This window comes from Papio anubis, chromosome 2, assembly GCF_008728515.1.
Source record: "Papio anubis isolate 15944 chromosome 2, Panubis1.0, whole genome shotgun sequence".
NCBI classification, from domain to species: domain Eukaryota; kingdom Metazoa; phylum Chordata; class Mammalia; order Primates; family Cercopithecidae; genus Papio; species Papio anubis.
Genome location: NC_044977.1, coordinates 63,557,668 through 63,580,532, shown reverse-complemented (window position 1 = coordinate 63,580,532; position 22,865 = coordinate 63,557,668). Strand labels below are relative to the sequence as shown.

Below are 22,865 nucleotides of genomic sequence, written 5' to 3'. Positions count from 1 at the left end.
AGGCAGGTTTTGCAGTAGAAAAACTAGAAATCAGACAGACTTGGGTTTCATGTTGTATACGATTTTAAATCCTCTTGGTCCTACTTCTTACCTCAGCCATTGCTACAGTGACCAGTTCAGCACTGTGTTTTGTAGGTGTAACCTGAAAGAGTGTTGTCTCAGGTGCCAAACTACTAAGTACATCTTGTTTTCTGTTCTGGGTTTTCTTTGGCTCCTTCGCGAGTCTACTCAGCATTTAAGCATGCACAGTTTGGATGTGCCAGTAGTTTACACCTGTACTACCATTAGATGACCATGGATGGGAACTAAATGATCCCCCTTTATTTTCCTGAGTAGACAGCTCGTAAAGACTGCTTTGAAGTTGGCAAAAGATGGAGAAAAATGGATCATGTTGGTGGTCAACTCAATAACTCATCCTTGCATTGACTTTTTTTTCCTTCCCTGTGATTATCTTTTTTTCCTTATACTTTTCCGTTGGCATTGTCAAATAAACATGTGGAACTCAAGCCCTTTACTTAGGCTCTGCTTTTAGGGTTCAAATTTTGGCTTCCCTGTTTTCTACCATGTCATCTTGAACAGGTTACCTAACATCTCTGCAAGAATCCACTGAAAGGTTATAGAGGGAATTAAGTGCAGTTACAAATATAAAGCATCTGGCTTGCCACAGCCTGAGAGTCCAAAGGAAGCATTATATACTTCTATATATCCAAGGACAGAACTAAATAAAGGAGAGGGATTAATTGGCACCTCCAGGAAGTTTCCAGTTTATGAAAGAGATATTCATGTGAGAACATTTAATTTCCAACCTGCCTGTTTCCATAAATGATGGTAAAAATAATGCAATCTTACTTTCACATCAATTATGCCAGTTGCTTGTTGCCTTAGTACTATGAAGAACTTTCTCAAATTAAAGAAAATTTGGAAAACTCACACCCAGAATTAAAGTAAGATACTGAACCTGTATAAAACCCCAAATGTTCACATTCCTTGTCAAGAGTTTTATCTAGGAAGAAAGAATACTGGATTATCTTTCTACCAAAATGCAAGGAGGCTCATGTTTGATTTATGCTTCAAGGTATTGAGTTGTAATTGTGTCTGAAATAGATACAGATTTATTACTTTTAGTTTAGAACAAATATAATCACTGAACTTTCAGATTTATTACACAGGTTCAGATTTGATATACGTTTTCTAACTTGACCTATGTTCTAATATTTAGCACGGATTTATTCCTTGGCCCTGTTCTACATTTTGCCCTTTTCCCACAGCTCCCATGTTGTTATACAGGTGCAGCAAAATGACAGATGACAAACATTTAACTTGAGCCAAATGCCCAATGATATTTGCAACAGGATTTCTGTCACTCCACATTGAAGCTCCTGCATTTCCCGTCCCTCAAATCATGTGTGTGCAATCCAACTGGACCCAGTTAGCCTGGTCCTTATGATCTCTATAACCCTTGGAATGTAGCATAATGTCTTGGATAATTGCCTTACCAAACAGTTGCACTTGCCTTTTTGAAACAGCTCCTCCAGAATGGGAACAGAAAATCCAAAATACATACCTCTCTATCTATGACAACTTGCTCTGGAAATGTAAAGCTAGTGGAAAACCAAACCCTTGGTACACGTGGTTAAAAAATGGCGAACGACTCAACCCAGAGGTAAGCAACTATGTTGATATTAAAAGTTTACCTACTCTCCTAGGTAAATTTTGTTACTAACAGTACTAGTAACTAACAGAAACAGCTAATATTAATGGAGTCTTTAGTGTGTTCCAGGAAAGGATGCATACACTGATTTATTTAATCCTTAAATAAACTTGCAAAGTAACCCATCTTTCAAAAGATAAAAATATGTGTAGACAAGACAAATAACTTTCACAAAATCACACAGTTAGTCAGTAATAGATTCACATTTAAATATGATCATCATCGTCATCATCGACACAGATAATTTTTATTGAACTCTCATATGAGCCAAGCCCTGTGTTAAATATTTTTCCATGCATTATTTTATTGCATCATCACCCTGATGAAAACATTATGAGAGAGATACAGTTATTCTTCTTTTATATAGATGAAGAAAATTAGTTCAGAGAGGTTAGGCCACTTGTTTAAGGTCACACAGCAGCTAGTAAATGTTAGAATTAGCATTTTAAACTTTTATTTTGGTGTGATATCAGGACCCAATCTCTTAGTCACTACCCAGTATCTTGCTTTTATGAACACTGACGACTGTCTTTAAACTCCTAGGAAAGTAAATAACAAAGGCAGTTACCCACATTTCTCAATTTAAAGCATACTTTCTTCTACAACACCTAGAAAATGAAAGAGTTGTTTTTTACCTAATACATTATCCAGATAATTGTGTTAATTCTCTATTTTACTTTGCACATGTAGGCATAGCCAGAGACACAAAGAACATCTGTTGTTTGGAAGCTGAATATAACACTGTTCTTTGTTTCAGCATCAGTGAAAATTTTTTCCTGCATGCCTTTTGCATAGAGCATTCTGTTTCCTCCAGCCTATTTTCCTTTTCCTTGGAGTATGGTAATATATACCTTGAAATATTTAGTCTTAAGTTATATTTGCACTATTAACTATGTCATTATGTGCACTCGAAATTGTATTTCTATACCCCAAATGGGGTTCTGTAACAGATTTTGGCTGTTCAGGCACACTTTATGGTAGGCTGTAGAAAGGAAGGATTTAGCTACTCCGACTCAGGACTCAACTAGAAAATTATCACATCATCACATTTCAAATGTTTTTGAAACTTTTGGAAAATGGAAAGCCCAGACGATGTTCTAGTCATGATATACATATCTAACATTATTGTTAAGCATGTTTTCTGGAATAATTAGGATGGCGGAGTATTCCAAATTATTATGTATACCAAATAACAGAAAGTTAACATACATTTTATGCAAAGTATGTCCATTGTCAAAGAAATGAGATAACATAAAACACACTAGTAACCACTAACATTATCCTAAACATATTTTCATTTTTTAAACTTAAAAATGCTACTCAGGATCTAGTAGTGTGTTAATACATCAAAATATCAGATCTCATAGATATACGCAAATGTTGTTTAATAACATATCCTGGTTAAGAGGATGCTATATTAACATACTAGCATCTTTATATGTCTTTTCCTTTATTAGGAGAGAATTCAAATAGATAATGGGACGCTCATCATAACGATGCTGAATGTGTCAGATTCTGGTGTCTACCAATGTGCTGCAGAAAACAAATATCAGATAATTTATGCAAATGCTGAATTGAGAGTTTTAGGTAAGTCATTCATTTACAACCAACAAATTCAAAATGACATTTAAACAAGCTGTAATTATACATAATCCCAACCCTTTTTTTTTTTTTTTTTGTAAATTAGAAATTGCTGTCCCATCAAATAATGGGAAATGTCTAAATTAGCTTTTTAAAAAGTTCAAGGTGGTAATTGTTATCCTGCTTGGGCAATGCACTGGGGCTTGAGAAGAAAATCCACCATTGGGTGCATCCAAACCAGAGGAAGCTCTTCCAAAGCTGATTCTAGCATGAATTTTTGAGTATAACTCAAAGAATATCTATTGGGAATATTTTCAGCTACAAATTAAAAAGTAATAAAAAAATTACAATTCACAGTGACTAAAAGAGACTGATTTATTTTATCTCTTAAGAAGAGGGTCATTGGCTGCCGGGTATGGCACGTCAACTTGACAATGTTATTCTTTACACCTTTCCTTCAGAATCAAAGCCTCATGCTTTCAAGATGGCTGCTCTAGTTACAGAAATCATGTCTATGCTCAAGACAGGAGAAGAGAGAGGTTACAGAACTAATCGCATTTATCTCTTTTATTAGAAAAGCAGAATTTTCCTTAGCTTCCACAGCAAACGTTTTTATGTCATTAACTAGAGTTCTGTCACATGACCATCCAAACAACAAGAGGAGGTAGAAAAATAAGTCCCTATAGTGGAAAGTGCTGAGATTAAAGCAATTTGAGAATGATATTTTGGGAAATCCAACCAGTGGTATCTGCCGCAATAAATGACTCATTGATAATTTCCAACCCAAGGCTTTCTTAGTGGTAGGAAGAACAAAGGAGATAAAAGAGAGGAAGGATCAAACAACAAGACACAAAGTTTTATGAGCTTATGAGTGATGAGTACTCATTCATTTGTTCATTTTTTCTATCACTACTGTTTGATTGAACATTTATTATGTACTGAGCCATACCAAGATGAAGTGATCTTTATCTTCACTCAACCTATAATTTCAAGGAGAAAAAAAGTGTCAGATTTAAAGTGTGGCAATTCTTATGGCTAAGAATTGAGGAGTTGCTATTATGGCAGATGACAAGTTGAACATAACTTAAATTGAGGACCTTCCCTTTAATCTAAGGTCACAAGTAAAAATGTGCATCAGTAAGGTGAAGGGCAGAGAAGCAACATCTGAAAAGCCCAGAAGCAAGAAAGTATGGCGTATCTGAAAGAACTTCAGTTCGCTTGAGCTTTAGGTTAGAAATAGAGACTGGACACATGGATTCCAACATTCATGAAGTTGGAAAGATTTAGTTGCACCCTGATAGCCTAATAATTTCTTGTCCTTATGAACTGGCATTTGTTCAACATTTATTTAGTGGGTAAAAAGCCGACATAGTGATACGGTATTTCCGATTTATTTCAATAGTATTTTTTTGCTAATAGCAATAAAATATTTCTGATTTATATCAGTGTTAACTGCAATAAAATATCAATGAAATAAATCACATTGATATATATATAATATAAATCACATATATATGTGTGTGTATATATATGTGTATACATGTATGTGTGTGTTTCTTCAACATCATATGTTCTATGACTTATATACATACATAATAAATCAGAAACACACATACATATACATGTATGTGTATACACGTATATATAGGTATACATGTATGTGTATACAGGTATATATGGGTATACGTGTGTGTGTATACAGGTATATATGTGTGTATGTATGTGTGTTTCTGATTAATCATATATATGTATATGACATATATGATCATTGTTTTGGCTGGAATAGACTTTCCTGGTCAGGATTAAAATTCCTTCTTTGGCCTCTTATGAAACCATCTTAATCCTCTTTATTGCAAATGCTATCAGAAAAGTGACTTTGTCAAACTTGCCTCCTCCCTACCAACTTGCTTTTACTATTGCAATGACCACCAACAAAACAAAAATAAGTTGCATTTATTGAGCCTATACTTTGTGCCAGGCACTATACTATAGTCCCCTGCAACTGTTACATCATTTAATCTCCACACTAACTTCCTAAGGCAATATCTATTGTCATGTTCATTTTACAAATAAAACATAAACTCTAAAATATTAAGTCAATATTTGGTCTGAGAACACCTTGAGCCAAGTAACTTGAAAAGAGGTTACAGCTATAAATATTAGATTCTGTCTAACATAGCGAGTCACTCCTGGAGTCACTACATATTAACTGAGTAATTAAACAATTTTGTTTTTAATTTTGTTTTTAGCCTCAGCTCCAGATTTCTCCAAAAGTCCAGTTAAAAAAAATTCATTTGTTCAAGTTGGTGGGGATATTGTTATCGAATGCAAACCAAATGCTTTTCCCAGAGCAGCTATCTCTTGGAAAAGAGGAACGGAGACGCTTAGACAAAGCAAAAGGTAAACTAATCTTTATTTTTAAAAATATTCTTAAGTGTTTATAATATAACATCTTCCAAATTTTTAGGTTTTCGTATAGGCCTTTCAAAATTTCCTCTTTTATGATAAACTTTCAGTGGTATACCCAGAGATGCCAACATTCTTCTCATCATAGTAAAATAGTAAAAAACAAAAGGATCTGATAAAATGAAGACCTGTTTGTATAAGTGAGCTGCAATATTTTCAGCGCATGCACTTGTAATAGATAGATTCAAAAAAATCTTTTAAGACCTTTTTCTACATTCAGTTTGAAGGCTTTTTCCCAACCCAGCCTGCTGAGAAATCAGTGCGAAGAACATTTCACGAAGGAGAGAGACACTCATTGGCACACACCTGGTGTTGTGGTTTTTAAATAGTCACACAGGTGTTCACCCCATGACAAAATGAATTCACCACATGAAGAAATGTAGAGAGGTTCCTGTAGAGAAAGAAGAGAGATTTCCTTCCATAATGGATGCAGTTTAGAAACCCTAGGTCAGCACTGGCATGTTTTCCAAGAGAGTTTGACAAAAAAAAAAAAAAAAAAAACAGGTGTTTTTCTCTACTTGTAATATCTTTTATTCTATTGTACTGTAGAGCCTTGTATACATGAGGTGACTAGACCACAGATGCTGCTCTCTGTTAATGACTCACATGTGTTACTATATAATCAGATATGCTATTAAATCCTAATGTGAACGAGCCATTGTGTTAAAGATATGAAAATAGTTCCTTTAGTTCAAGGAGCTCTTCTTCAGCATCCTATGTTCCATGACTTATATGTATACCAGTACAGACAGGTTAAAAAGCCAGGTGAAAGAAAGGACAACTAAAGTGTGTTAAAAAATGACAATCGTGAGTCTCGGAAGAAATGACTGTGAAGGACTAGAAAGTGAGTTCCATAACTAAAAGGGAAAGTCACAACTCCAAATTCTGGTTGTCTTGTGGGAAAGTAGAACTAGGTTTGTAGAACTTCCAGTGTTTCAGAGAAAGCTAGAAATCTGCACTCTGGTGTTGAATCTCCCATGCCAGAAAAAAAATGCAGGGACATCATTTTATCACTTCTAATCCCAAGATTTCATTTGTGACCAACAAAGAAAGATAATAGGTTAAAACAAACAAAATCAGGGTCTCTGTGATTTGTGTAGAGTCCCTTCATGGTTATAACTGCTACCTTGAAGAACCTTTCCATTTACAGAATGAGGTGTACACCAGAGAGCCCCATTCTAGGGCATTCTTTCTTTCTTTATTCTCTACATTTCTTTACATCCCTGGACTAAAGCTTTTCCCAGGACATGAATTATGTCAAATTTATCTTTGTATGTCCTGTGCCTTGGCACAGAACCAAAACTTAATAAATATCTGTGGAATAAATGAATGAATCAAAAAGGGTGAATATGTAAGGTGTTGCCAGCTTTACAGAAAGGCTGTTCTTGGGGAAATGCCTCAAGACATAAGAACAGGTGCTTCAGAACTAAGGTGAAAGAAAAGGTGAAAGGAAACCTGTTGTCCTGACTCAGGTTGGGTCTCTTCTGTGTGCATTGCCTGGGAGATTTGCTCCCAACAGATTAGTTGTGAATTCTTTTTAAATGTTTCTGCATTCATTCCTAAAATCAAATCAAGGTTTGAATACACTGCTGTGGAACAGAAAAACATAAGAGATCCTGCAGTATCAAACACAGCACCTTGTACTGAGGGTCTGGACAAATTGATTAACTGTGACTCATTTAATAAAGTAACTCACCCAAAGAGCAGAATGATGACATTTACCTTCCACAGCCTTTAAAGGTCCAAACGCAAAGTATGTGGGAATGAGAAAGAAAAGGAAGAGGAGAATTTGAGTAAAGCTAAGATAATGAGGAAAAAAAAAAAAAAAAAGCTAAGATAATAAGAAAAAAAAAGCACGAGGGAAATTGCTTTTTAAAAACTTTTCAGGTTTTTGTTTTATTTTGTTTTGCCCCATATATAATAAATTTGGGGTCATTTTAACCTCACCACAGTTACTAATAGTCATATCAGTTCAGCATTGTCTCTCTGTGATTAAGGGAATGAACCCTGTGAGTTCTATTTATACATTATTCTTTCATTCTATTCTTTCATTGCTTTAGGGTTTCACTGCAGGTCTTAACAAAAGAAAACATACATACAAACAAACAATCTCCTGACTGTGCATTCTTAAAAGTTGAAAATAATTGAGCTGTAGCAGAATGTAGTAATTACAGTCACTACATCTTCACCTGGTAGAGATTACACTGAGCAGTAATTTTCAAAAGGTCACACAGTCAACTCCATGAGTCTATGTCCTGCACACTTTCTAGCCTGTCCCTTCTTTCGTTGCCCTCTGATCTGACTGGCTTTATTAAGTGCATGGCTTCAAGCTGTTTGTTGAGAAACACAGCATCTATGCTTCTGTTTGTGTTGGCCTATTGCTTTTTTTGTAGTCTTATCATGGGACTTCCAAACAGATTGAGGTAAGGAAGGAAGGAGGGAAAGAAGGAAGGAGCAAGGAATGAAGGAGGGAGGGAAGGAAGGAAGGGAAAGAGGGGGAAAGAAAGAAAGAGAGGAAGCAGGAAGGGCAAGAAGGGGCACTGCTGTGTACTATAGATGTAGTGTGATATACTAAAAAGATTTCAGCCTGCACCCTATTGAGAGCATTACTTTGGGCAAGTCATTTGTCTTCTATAGACCTTCATATATAAAATGAATTAGAAGTACTTCATTTTCCTAAAAGAGGAGAGAAATTCAAATGGTTTCCTCAAGCCTGTTCAGGCCCAAGGTTGATTATTTCTTCTACATCTTTGGTCTGAACCATTAGATGGTAGCCAAATTCTTTTTTCCCTGATCAGAATCCCCTCTTCTTTTTCAAGAATGTTGACAGAACAGATCCTAACTCCTAGCAAAGTAGTTACATTTAGATTTCAAATTGTCATGCCTTTAAGAAGACAATATTAAAGAAAGCCTTTGGCGAAGACAATATTAAAATAGCAATTAATTTCACAAAATATGTTTTCTTATATTTGAATACATAAAGAGGTTTATTTGATTGAGTATGTACGTATGAATGTATGTGTGGGTAGATGGGTATTTAGGAATTGGCATCAGATTTCCAAAGCAAACAAAATTAAATATATTAGGAGTCAGGGACAAAGTATTGTGCATAAAGGCTGACTGGGCAATTTATCTTTAGATCTGATTACCAATGCAAGGGTTATTGCATGTGTACACACACTGTTCAATGCTATATTTGAAAGGAGCACTAGAGATACTGTAGCCCATTTTTTGAATTTACAGTGCAAAATCCTAAACTCAAACACAGAACACTGAGCCCAGTACACATTTTTTAATGCCACACCGGACAGATTATTTCACTCAAATAGCTATATATATATATATCACTTCTACCATCTCATACCTCTGTTAAAACATGACACAGTTGTATATATACAAAGAATGAAAGAGTCAGATATAGAAAAAAAGTTCAAAATTCTACAATGATTCCAAGTAGAAATAGTTTCTAGTTCTTGACCTTGGAAATACCTATGCGAGGAAATGCACATTTTTAGTTTCTGTTATAAAACTTCTATATGGTACTGTCTACTTTGAAATTTCATTGTCACTAACTCTTGCAGCCAATAAAGTATAACTACCTAGAGATGGTTGAGAGGGCTCTAAAGAAACCTATTCAAAGTAATCAGACTGAATTGCTGACTTATAAAAAAGGGTGGCAGTATATATATTTTGACAATTTCTTCTAGTCTTACATGAATTGAAACAGCTTCCATCACACAGCTAGTAAGTGAAGAAGCTTAGACTTGGTGTCAGGTCTTCCATCTCTGTATTCACGTCTTTTCCTCTCTATGGATAATGGAGAACACGCTCAGCTCTTCCGTTTTTGAAAGGCTGTTGTCACATGATTCAACGTAATTTGATGGGTTGATAATTCAGATTAAGTAACATTTCTCAATACAGTGAACATATTTCTTATGCCTATGTGCCATAATTGAAGTCTTGACTGTTTTAAGAGTTCTGTTCCTAAAGCAAGTATCTATATTTATAGCAGCCCATCAGAGGAGAAAAGTATTTCTTGAGCCAAAAATAAGTAGATGGCATTACAGAGTCCGAAGACTGCCTGGTTTCCTGCTAGGAATGAATGGTCATGCAGCATCTGTCTCATTCTTTGTAGACCCACCAGTGGTTTAGAAATAGCACTTATATTGAAGAGAAGCAAAAGGCATATTCCTGCAGGAGAACCAGGAAGCACTGGGAATTAGAAAACACGGGTTGTGGTCTCAGATCCATCACTGATAAGTGGCATGACCTTGAGTAAAATTGCTAGACTCCCTCTTTTTTTTTTCTTAGGCCACTGTTTCCTGGATTTATCTTAAGATGAAATAATATGAAAACAACTTTAAGAAATACGAAACACTATATTCATGTAGTGTCTGCTTGCACAGAGATTACATTTTAGAAATCAATAGCAAACTGTAGCCCAGGAGGTTGAAATTGAAAGTTCTATCTTAGTTATAACTTTATATATGTTTTAATGATTTGCTTGGGTGACCAAGTGACTGAGCCAAACATGGCAATTGCTGTGAACTGTCAAAACAGCTAAAATGATTCGGTTGGCTAGATTCAGAGTTTACAGAGAGCCCTATCAGCTAGGCTGTAAGCTCCATGAAGGCACCGAGCACCATTCTTTAATTCACCGTTATAGGCCTAGCATCCACCACAAACCTGGAATATAGCACCCATTCAATAAATATTTTCTGTGTTGCTAAATTAATAAAAGTTAAAATTTAATTTGTTTAACTAACTTTAGAGATTTTTCAGCTAAGCCAAAAATTTTAATAATTAATAGACCGATGGTATGATTATTCATTTATTAATTCCTTCATTCATTTTGCAAATATTTGCTGAACACCTATTATAACCTAATTGGGTGCTGGGGATAAAATGTTAAGCCAGATAGCCACATGACATATAACATGCTTCTTGCCCTTTCTTATGATAATGTTTTTCTTTAAAGCTATTTGAAGTCAAAGATACGGGTTAAAGTCCCAATTCTACTTCTTAGTTGATAACTTCTAGCAAGTCCTTTAACTTCACAGGTTCTCAATTGGTTCATTTCAGAGAAAATAGTACTTGTCTCTCTGGTGAGGTTATATGAGACTCAAATAGTGTGTGTGGAAAGACAGGTGAGTTGTACACACACTGCTACATTGGATGTATTTATTGCTGTCATCGTAACTTGTATGCATATCCCAGTTGTGCATGCTTACCTCTGGCAATCAAGGAACAACCATGGAAAATCAGGATGAATACAGATTAAGTTTATCTCTGCAAGGCATTCTCAGGCAACTGAGGGAATCAATTCCACATCTGCTAAGTTTGATTAATCACTTCTTTTTTTTCCTTGTGGATCTACTTAGCAAATGAACTGACAGAAATCAAAGTCCTAGATTTGTCTCCTTATGCCCAGTGACTGCTGGCTACCCATTCAGGAATCACCTCCTGAATTTAATAGGAAATGTTACCCCACAGAAGAGACAGTTCAATGCTGTTCTCTGACAAGCAGCGTTAAATACAATGCCTGAATTACCTGGCATTGGCTCATAGTGAACATACAAGCTAGCAACAATAAAAACAAAGAGATGGAGAAAAGAAATTTGGTCCTATTACTGGAAGAATAGTATTATACAATTGAATCTGGTCGAGTGCAGTGGCTCATGCCTATAATCCCAGCACTTTGGGAGGCCAAGGTAGAAGGACTGCTTGAGCTCAGGAGTTCGAGACCAGCCTGGGCAACATACTAAGACCATGTCTCTGCAAAAAAAGAAAAAAATGAAATGAGCTGAGACATGGTGGCACAACCCTGTGGTGCCAGCTAATGGTTGAGATGTGGGGGTGTTGAAGTGGGAGAATAACTTGAGCCCAGGATGTTGAGGCTACAGTGAGCCATGATTGTGCCACTGCACTCCAGCCTGGGTAACAGAGGGAGACCCTGTTTCAAAAAACAAACAAACAAAAAAACTGAATCTATAAGTAATTGACAGTATTTTCTCCCATTTTCCTAAAAAACGTCTACTATACTTTGTCCTGATTTCTTAAAATTAAATAAATAAAATAAAATAAAATTCAGCTAAAAGTCAGAAAAATTCTCGTTAATAATGATGATAACCACTTTAAGCACCTTCTATATGCTAGATGGTGTACCAGGCACTTTACATATCTCAGAACATTAAAGCACATTTTTTTTTCCTATTCAGATATATTTCTGAGGATCACAGTTGTCACCGATTATATGATTAAATTCATATCATTTTTAACCTAGTAATCTCAAAAAGTTAAATACAAAAGCATTTTAAAATTTACAGAGAATCAAACTAACTCAATTATAGCGATTCTACCCCTTGGCAATTGGTTTCAGAATGTGATCATATTCCCCAGAACTGAAATAAGCAGACAGCTGGACTCTCTGGGAACCAATTCCATTACCTTTACCTACTTACCCCAAGTATATATATTTACAGACAGGTGTTATCAAATCATGCATTCTGTGTGATTTATCCTATAATAATGCTACTGTTAAAACCTGTGTGGCCCTGGGCACTTGGCAAATGCATGTACCTGGTGGGAAAGAGTGAACCCATTAGGTGAATTGGAGTCTTATTCAATTATTGAACAAGCGGTGCTTCTTCAATATTTTTGCCTTCAAACCTCAAATTTAGAGCAGATCCACTGCACTTCCACCTGCCTGGCTCCACAATGCCCAGACACCTTCCTCTTGGGCACCCTATTCCATCGTGTGAGAACTACACAAGGAAGGTGTAAAGATGGTAGGGAACGTGGAAAGCGGGAGAAGGAAGCCAAAGTAAGAGAGAAGGAAATGACGGAGAAAGAACAATGAGAGAAAGGAGCAGGAATTCCCTGTGACAAGAAAGAAGTTCTAGTTATTGAGCAAGTCACTGGATCTTTCATTTCTTCATGCGTACAAAGGTCCCCTTGGGAAGACTTGTTTGAAAACCATTCGCATAATGCCTGACACAGAAAAGGAACAGAAAAAAAATTACTTTGTCTTTATTCTTCTCATAGCTATGTCGTATAGACAAAGCAGTTCTTCTAGTTACACAGCCATTGCCCAATACTTAACTACCATCACATTTCCTTATTGGAGGTTCTTCCGATCATCTTATCTTGTGGAGGCACCAACTAACGGGATTCTGGTTGCCTGAATGCCAGACAGCCAGTTATATGATCTTTCCTCCCTGTCTGACACTTCTCTATATATTTTACAATATCTACCTTCTAAATTATTGCTGTTCCTTTTGCTTTTGCCTTTACCCGCAAGTGCTCAGTCTTAATAAAATATCTCCGTTGCACATGCCTTTTCAAGGCAACATTAACCATTATGCAGTAACTGCAAAGTAGGCTTCTCTATCCCTTCCTTCTCCTTGCAGAGCTTCCTAATGGAACAAGCAAATAAACTTAATTTTATTTTGTATCACCAACTACTTAATGTAATAGTGCTTAGTACATCAGGTAGCATGAGTATCAAATAGGCAAATGAACCATATGTTCTCATATTTAAGGAAGACTGACAGTCTGCATAATGCTAGGCTTATTACAATCTCCCTTCTGTGCTGCCTCTCTGTAATAAAATTTTAAATCATTCATACTCAACTCCTGAGAGCCTTGTTAAGGTGAGTCTTTCCAAGGGAATACATGTTGAAGATGTCAAGAGCCATCTGATAGTCTTGCCTGTGTCACATGAAGATGTAACAAGCTAAAATCCTGTGTGTGCCCCTGTCAGTCTTGTTTTCATTTTCCCCTCTTGCCATCCAATTCTCCTTTCTTTATCCCCACTGACCTCCACTGGTCTGGGGCACTCACCTTTCACACAGTGCCTGCAGAACCACCCAGCTGCGATGGTCTGAAAAAGCTCCGGTTCATTAAAGATACAAATCCTGCCTTTAAATCCAGCCTGCCTAAGCCGATGTGTGCTGTTTTACCCCGCTGCCTTGTGTTGGCTATTACTGCTGTAGTCCCTCTCCTATGTTTTCGTGATGGGTAATGACATCCTGTGGCTTTCAACCAAGGGTAAATAGGAGAAAGCAAAGAAGTTTCACAAACTAAATAACATCTTATAAATTCTTAAACAGTATCTTACAACAGAAAATGGGTAGGCTTCCTTGTAGAGTGGCTGTGAATTCATGGGCTGCTATATCAGTTTCAAATTTGATCATACACCATAAGAATCTTGTGGAAAATGCAGATCCCAGAGCCGTGGCCATGATTTTGATTTAGTAGGTGTGGAATAGGTTAAGGAATCTGAATTTGTATAAGTTCACTCCCTCTGCCTTCAAGAGAGGCTGAAGTTGTTGAATACCACCTAGAGGAGCACTGGTTTGGTACATACACATCGGCTGAAATAGAAATGTGCTTCATTTTATCTCTGTTCCACCCCAGAACTTTGCTTCCTATCCTAACAGTTCAGCCGTTCATTCTATTTCACTGTTGAAGAGGTGTAAATCCTTAGTTCTCTCACTTTTTGAAAATATGAATATAATTGACTCTAGAATGTTGTCTACTTGCTTTTACCTCTTGCTTCTAATTTCTGAGTGACATTTGTATCTTCAAAATTGTACATAAATATTCAACAGCAATAATTTTATAGACAGAAAAGGTCAATTATTCATGTAATTTATACAAATGACCTTTGTTCTTGGTTTGATTTTTGAGAAATGAAGTGGTTACTTGATATATTTTAAAGTATAATGTCCTTTTATATTTACTTAAAAAGAAAATGGTTGATGACAGATATTTGTTACACCCACACCTTCTAATGCCAGTGAGTGTATTTAAAAAATAAATAAATAAATCATTAGAAAGAGAATTGCTGTCTATGACAATCCAGGTGAAGAAATAAAAGCTGGAGTAACAATGTAGAAGTCAGTCTTGTTAATATCTTCTAAACAAGCAGTGAAGTTGTCAGAGCACTTTTTCTTTTCTTAGCCACTGACTAGAATTTTTCAATTTTATTTTTCTTTTTTTCCATAGTAGAACTTTTAAAAAATTTTTTCAAATTAAATTTATGTAAGAAAACCTTTCATACCACAGATAAAATTGCACTAATCTGGCTAATGTCCTGCAGGGAGAACCAGAACCCCACTCAATGCCCTCTTCATTTCCTCTCACCCTAAAGCTCCATGGTGTGCCCTAGAAATCCCCTAGCTCTCCAGGGAGCATAGTTTGAGGACTACTAATTTGAAGTGACAAATGTGAGTCTCAAGTGTGGCTTGTCAAACTATTCATATATTTATAAGTACAGTGGCAAACCAATTTGACAGGCCTTGTGAAAGATTCTGGGTTTATACATTTGAATGAGCTCAGAGTCTCCTGGGGAAGACAGACAAGTCCACAGCTCCGAGACACTGGGGTATGTGTCACCACTAACACGTGGTGAACGTGAAGAGAGTGAGGGCAATTCACTAACTTGGCTTACAGGAGTCTAGAAAGGCTTCAACAGGTTGGAGGTAACTGAGCTGGCAGTTGAAGAGTGAGTGAAAATTTTTCCTGGAAGAGAAAAGTAGGAGGTACAGGCTTATTATGCGACTGTCTTACTCTGTATTTGGTATCCAGACTTGGTGTCATTTCAGAATTTTGGGTACAGATTTCCCTTCCTCAATACAAGACACACTTCTCCCATGAGTCCTCTAAATGCAGTAAAGGAGACTCAAGTCATTTTGTGAAGCATCCAAGAATTGACTCTTCAGCTACTCAAGGAATGCTTGGATGTACCTAATAACATATATTTTAATCCTGTCTCCAATTAAATTAACCAAATACAGCCAGAAATCTCTCGTCCCCATATTTAACCCTGAGTTTCACTATATAAGAATAATAATGATGATGATATATCCATTTATATGGTATCCATCAAGGGCAGATAATGTGTTAAGATATTTGATACATCATTTCATTGAATTTTTACAACATACCTACGTGAGGCATTTATTCATATTTTTAAATGAGTAAAACTAAGGCTTAGAGAAGTTAAGTATCATACTGCAACCAGTAAGTGACAGAAAAACATTCGGTTCTGAGAAGATCTGACTCCAAAGCCTTGTATAATCTTAAACATCACACTGCAGGATTTTAATTAGATTTCTGGTGAATTATAGTGTCCATCTGTGGAACTAAAGGCAGTCCTTCACAATATACACATTTTTTTGTTTCTTCGCAGTTATACTAAAAAAACTTCTGCAAATAATGCTATGCAAGGTAAAGCTCTATCTTTATGTCGCTAAAAGGTATAGAATAAATCAACATGTTGTCCAAATACTGAAAGATGGGAGTCTTATTGATTCACATCAATACAAAAAAAATCAGTCCTTTCAGTGGCACAGCATACTGAATACACAATGTTCGAAAGACTGATGGGATTTTTTATTTTTTATTTTTTATTTTATTTTTTGTTTTTTTGAGACGGAGTCTCGATCTGCTGCCCAGGCTGGAGTGCAGTGGCACAATCTCGGCTCACTCTAAGCTCTGCCTCCCAGGTTCACGCCATTCTCCTGCCTCAGCCTCCCGAGTTATTGGGACTTACAGGTGTCCGCCACCAGGCCCAGCTAATTTTTTCTATTTTTTAGTAGAGACGGGGTTTCACCGTGTTAGCCAGGATGGTCTCGACCTCCTGAAGTCGTGATCCGCCCTCTTCGGCCTCCCAAAGTGCTGGGATTACAGGCATGAGCCACTGCTCCCGGCCGACTGATTGGATTTTTAATGTAACGTACAATGTAATTTTTGATGACATGGAGAGATAGATATGCAAATTCAATAAACAGGTATAAAGTCGCTAAGCTCCACAAAGGAATTAAAATAGGTATAAAACTGTATATTATAACTAAGAAGAAAGAATTAAAGTTAACAGACAAAGTGTCATACCCAGTTTGGTCCCCTATCCTCAGCCACTTTTGTAAACCTAATTTTGTAGACTCTGAGGAATGCTATAATTCAGTAGCCAAAGGGAATCCAGGATTAGAAATTCCGCTAGCATCCTTCACTTTCAAAACCGTGTTCAATCTTGCTACTCAAGTTTTCAGATACTCATGTCCTGAAATCACCAGATTACAGGGAGCTGGAGTGAAAAGATTAATCATCATTAGTGTTCCAGTCCCGCTCTCTTGCCTTTTTATATGTGAAGGAAGCTGAGAACCTTAAGGTTCAAATTGCTAGTTTAAGGTCATCTGACTTGAATCTCATCTGTCTATCCCAAAGTTTTCAGCAGAAACAACTTTACATTTATAAAACTTCAAAGCCCTGAGGAAATCACACAATAGGTTCATAGTCATAAATGTAATAATAGCATAGCCAGAATGTCCTCACAGTGTTCAGAATTCTCCATTATGTTCTGCATAACTCTGTCCTCCACTGTATTTTCAATTGGTTCTCCTCTAGTTACTTTGGGAGCATAGTTTTTTGTTTTTGTTTTTTTTTTGTTTTGTTTTGTTTTGTTTTGTTTAATTTGTTTCTTTAAAGTCCTGCATTCACAAATTTTTGTATCCTTTGCCAACTTCGTACTTTCTCATCTTTTCTTTTGATTTACTTGGGCTGTAAGGCATGTTAGCATATGAATCTGTATTAATTATCTTTTGTGTTTTCTCAGGCATCCCAAAATGCTGCAACGAATGGAGACACTTTATCTTTCCCTTTTTCTACTGAAGAGATAAATATTTCTCTTTGGCCTATTTCACTGGATTAATTTAGTTAGGCTTTCCATCTGATGCTGTTTTATTAATGTTAAATTGTATTTCCTTAACATTTTATGGGAGTCAGCATAGCAACACACTCTGGCATGCCATCAGAATAAAGACACATCATGGAACCAAATAATTACGTTATTTAGCAACTGCTCTTACGTACCATCTCCTAATTTGTGCCATAATTCAGTCACCCTGAATCTGTCTGTATTGTGTCAGCCACTACAAAGATGACACTTCAATTATTTGTGCATGTTAAACAAGGAGACACATTTTGATAAATTTAGAAGTCTGAATATTTGACGCTTGCTTTCTTCTTTGGAGTTTAAGATAGTTGATCCAAAGACTTAAGATTGAATCATTTGTTCACTCCAGTAATTACACACTAGTTGTAAATACAATTACAGACACTAGGAACTCTGAAAAAGTAGAAACTGGCACCAGTAACATTCTCATTTAAATTAAAATGTATTTGAGTCTATTTCTAATATCTAGATAACCCTTCTGAACAACTATTTGCTGATAAAACCCTTTCAGTTAACACCTAAGACCCTGAATCATCCTTGAAAAATCAGTTAATGAGAAGTGTATCCTTAGCTATTTAATGTTAAAAATATGTATTTCTAGATTTTGTTGAGAGTTGCAAAAACAAGTAACATAAAATTACTCAGGTCTATTTCTTTTGTTTGTTTGTTTGTTTGTGGTGGAGTCTCACTCTTTCACCCAGTCTTGAGTTTGGCTCACTGCAACCTCCACCTTCTGGGTTCAAGCGATTTTCATGCATCAGCCTCTGGAATAGCTGGGATTACAGGCGAGCGCCACCACATCTGGTTAATTTTTGTATTTTGAGCAGAGAAGGGGTTTCACCATGTTGTCCAGGCTGGTCTCGAACTCCTGACCTAGTAATCTGTCCGCTTTGACCTCCCAAGTGTTGGGATTAAAGGTGTGAGCCACCCTGCCTGGCCTGTCTATTTCTTTTGTAAGCATCTACTTTCCAGCAAAACATAGCAAATTGGATTTATTTGTTACCTGTTTATGATGTCACTTCATATAGGTTTTCATTTTTGTTTCCTTTTCTTTCCCTCTTCCTGCTGCCCATATAGATTTAATTACACTATGCCTAATATAACTCGATACAGGTGCCCAAAGCAACACTAGTTTTTGCCTGGAGCTAGGACAGCGACTAAACAAAATACTAGAGGTCTTACTGCAACAGTTCTGTGAGTCAGTGAATGTTTAGGAACCAATAAACAGGGTCTATGTTGTCATAATAATTAAAAAAATTTTACTCTGGCTTGTATTATACCCTTTAGTTTCATGATCAGAACTGAACAAAAGAATGATTAAGATTTGTTTTATACACCGACTCTTATCCTAGTGATTTGAATGTAGAGTTGACCCTTGGACAATGGGGATTGAACCGTGCAGGTCTATTTATACTTGAGTTGTTTTCATTAAAAGTTATACTGAGTGTGCCTGCCTCTCCAGCCTCTCCTTTCACCTCCTCCAATTCTTTCACCTTTGCCACTCCTAAGACAGTGAGACCAGACCCCTCCTCTTCCTCCTCCTCCTCAGCCTACTCAATGTCAAGATGATGAAGAACTTTATTATGATTCACTTCCATGTAATAAACTGTAAATATATTTTCTCTTCCTTATGCTTTTGTTAGTAACATGTTATCTTCTCTAGTTGACTTTATTGTAAAAATACGTTGTATAATGCATATAACATACAAAACTTGTTCATGGACTATTGATGTTATCAGTAAGGCTTCTGGTCAATTGGAGACTATTAGTAGTTAATTTTGGGGAGTCAAAAGTTACAGGTGGAATTTCAACTGTGTGAGAAAGTTGGCACCCCAACCACTGCATTGTTCAAAGGCCAACTCCATTTCTTTGCATCAACTTTTGTACTGCTTTAAGGGGCATCAGCAGACTAACAGAAAGTCACTTCAATTATTAAATAACCACATTGTTTATAAGTATAAAGTTTATGCTCCTTATTTATACTTATAAACAAGGTGGTTATTTGACTAAATCACTTTCTGTTAGGGGACTGAATTTATTGATAATATTGACAAATATACATCTGGGTCTAGAAAGAAAAGACTGAATATTTAACAGTAAATGCAATCAGAAAATGCATATTTATTAAGTTCCTGCTAATTGTTGGACTTCCTGGAGAATATAAACAAATAAAGAATGTTAGCTACTATCTTGGGACACCCATTATGCTCTAGGCTCTCTCTCTCTCTCTCTATATATATATATATAGCATAATGCATTTAATTCTCAAAACAAGATGATGATGTTATTACTACTCATATCTCCATTCTATATAAAGTTGGCATAGAAATCAAGCAACTGCTCCTAAATTAACATGGCCAAAAAGGGAAACTCAGGCACATATTCAAAGTGATCTGACTTTAGAGTCCATGGTCTTATAATCCCTATATCACCTGCCTCAAACAAACCTTAGCTTTTACAGCATATTTGGAGAACAAAAACTTATCTAAAAAGAAAGTTAAAAGTACAAGACAGTAAAATGATTTAGACAGTGACTCAGTAGCAAAAACACTGACTCCATATCAGAAGACCTTTATCAGGGCTGTGGTTAAGTTAGTTATTGAATCTCCCTGGCTCTCAGTTTTTCGATGTGGGGAGAAAGAGCGTATCGTGAACTGTAGTGATTGGAGAAGGGTATGTTAGAGAAAGCTGTATACCCTGGTGGGGTTCCCCAGGAAACAGTGCTCAGTTCTGCTTCTCAGGGAGGTCCACTTGCAGGGACGCAATGGATGATTGTATCTTACTGCACAGCTGCTGCCTCACTTCAAGCCACAGGCACATCACTGGTAGCTTGGCATCTTAGGTTGTCAGCCACATAGGTTGCTTCCGGACAGGCTGTAGAGAGAAACCACTTGGGAACAGTCTGTGGAAGGAAAGACAAAGGGATTTATTTACCTAACTACCCCTTTGCTGGTAGAGCTGCATTACCTGAACCTTTGACAGTCAGTGGAACTGAGAGCACCGAAAAGATTCATAAAGTGTGTCTGAAGCACTGGTAATCAAAATAGGTTTTCGAGGGTGAATGGGATTCAGACAAGCAGATTGGAGAGCAAAACCTCTGCTAGATATGAGGAGAAGAGAGTTTAGGCTTTCGTCTGGCTGGTTCTGTGAAGGAGGGTACTCAAAGAAAGATTTGCAAATTATAAACATTTCTTTCCTCTTTGGGACTCACACAACTCTTCCCTGAAAATAAATATTTGTGTTCTTTCCCCAAAGTCAGACAAAATAAAATAGATGAATACAGTATTTAACAGTCCTTTCTATAAAATTTCCTGAATTTTTCGATATGTGTTTCCTCTTGTTCAGAACTGATGAACAATTGTCTGTGCATGTGCTTTGCGGCAAATGCGATCTACATTATTTGGTACAGTGGCCAGATTTAGATTTTTTCCTCTCTTCCCTCGATCCTGTCTCTCTTGAGATAGTACTTCGTGTTCACTTCATGTCTATCTCTTTTGCTTTTTTTCATTTTTACTACATTGATGATCTTATAAGGAATGATAAATTAGGTTTTCCTTAATCCATTGATTAAATCTTTGAATTTTGTCTGGACAAGGGTATCAGATATATTTTTGTGTATAACTACTTATGTACAATTACTTTTTTTTTTTTTTTTTTTGAGACAGGATCTCAGTCCACCAGGCTGTGTAGTGCAGTGGCACCATCTTGGCCTACTGCAACCTCCACCTCCTGGGCTCAAGTGATTCTCCCACCTCAGCCTCCTGAGTAGCTGGAATTACAGGCACGAACTACCATACCCGGCTAATTTTTGTATTTTCAGTACAGACGGGGTTTCACCATATTGGCCAGTCTGGTCTCGAACTCCTGACCTCAAGTGATTCCCCCACCTTGGCCTCCCAGTGTGCTGGGATTACAGGCATGAACCACCATGCCCAGCCATACAATTACTTGTAATTAAAGTTATTGACATAAAATGATGGAAAGGACAACCTTTATTTTGATTTAAATGAGCAAACTTTGTAATTTACTTGTTTGTAGATTGACTTCTTATGTGATTTGTTAAAATAAGAAATTTTTAAAAGATAGCTTATTAAATGACAGTGAGATTAACATAGATATTACACCCTAAGTATAATAATCAGGTGAAAAATCATTAAAATGCAATATTAATGTTTGATCTAAAACAGATTCTGGTGGGACATTTTACCACAATATCAGTATTTGATCTAAAATAGATTCCGGTGGGAGATTTTACCTAAAACTTAAATTGTGAACAGGAAGAATTTATACCCACATTTCTACTTCTTATCTAACTTATTTTAATCAAATCAATTTTACAATTTCCAAATATCAGTAAAATTAGAGAGTCAATTAAAATTTCATGGTCTACAGCCTTATCTTTAGACAGAACTGGAAGCAATACTCCAGTTAATAATCTAACTATAAAAATAGCAGTATTGCTCTAGTTTCAGCAATAAGAAATTATAATTGCCCAATGACCCAATTTTTTTTTTTTTTTTTGTTAAGTTTAAGAAATTTAGCTATTTCTAATCCTCTTTGTCTTCAAACTTTGCACTAAGTTATGGCTGATATCAAACAAAACATCTGGAGCATTCCTTATTTTCTATTCACACCTTGGAATCTACATGTACAGATCTGTTTTCTATATGTAAATAAATTAAGTATTCTGTAGATATTAGATTTGCTGTAGTGACAAAAACGGATGTGAATGTTAATCTCTACTGTATGGAAATAATTATGAACAGGTATTAGTTCATGAAATGCAGGTGCTATGGTTTGGATATGGATTGTCCCCACCAAAACTCATGTTGAAATTTTATCCTCCATGTGGCAATTTTGGGAGGTGGAGCCTGTTTGGGCCTTGGGGACAGATCTCTCTTTAATAGATTAATGCCCTCCCTCTGGGGTGAGTGAGTTCTTGCTCTCTTGAGGATAGATTTGTTCCTGCTAGAGAGCATTTTAAAAAGAGTCTGGCTTCCTCAGTCTCTCTCTCTTGTTTCCCCTCTTGCCATGTGACCTCTTTGCACATACCAGTTTCTTTCTGCTTTTTGCCATGAGTCAAAGCAGCCTGAGAACCTCACTAGCTGCACCTGCCCAACTGTGAACCTTCCAGCCACCAGAATCATGAGCCAAATAAACCATTTTTCTTTATAAATTTTTCAATCTCAGGTAGTCTGATATAGCAACACTAAATGGACTAATACACCAGGAAAACAGGGTAAAAACATTCCGCACTAGTCTTGATGTAATTCCTTAAAATAACACAAAATTTGATGCACATGCTGCACATAAAGAAGCCCTCCAAGTGGATTTGATGTGATCCTTCTCCTTTCTGGTGTTCTATTCATC

General features: G+C 36.5%; 1 protein-coding gene across 7 annotated transcripts in view; it reads left to right on the top strand.

Moving 5' to 3' along the window:
* CNTN6 (contactin 6) overlaps positions 1-22,865 on the top strand; it is a 310,814-nt gene that overhangs the window by 237,437 nt on the left and 50,512 nt on the right. For all 7 annotated transcript variants that reach the window (XM_009200323.4, XM_017955285.3, XM_031662742.1 and 4 more), the window contains 3 exons: positions 1,527-1,663; positions 3,169-3,298; positions 5,542-5,692. In XM_009200323.4, the coding sequence (XP_009198587.3) occupies positions 1,527-1,663; positions 3,169-3,298; positions 5,542-5,692 (418 nt within the window). The remainder of the gene's footprint in view (positions 1-1,526; positions 1,664-3,168; positions 3,299-5,541; positions 5,693-22,865) is intronic.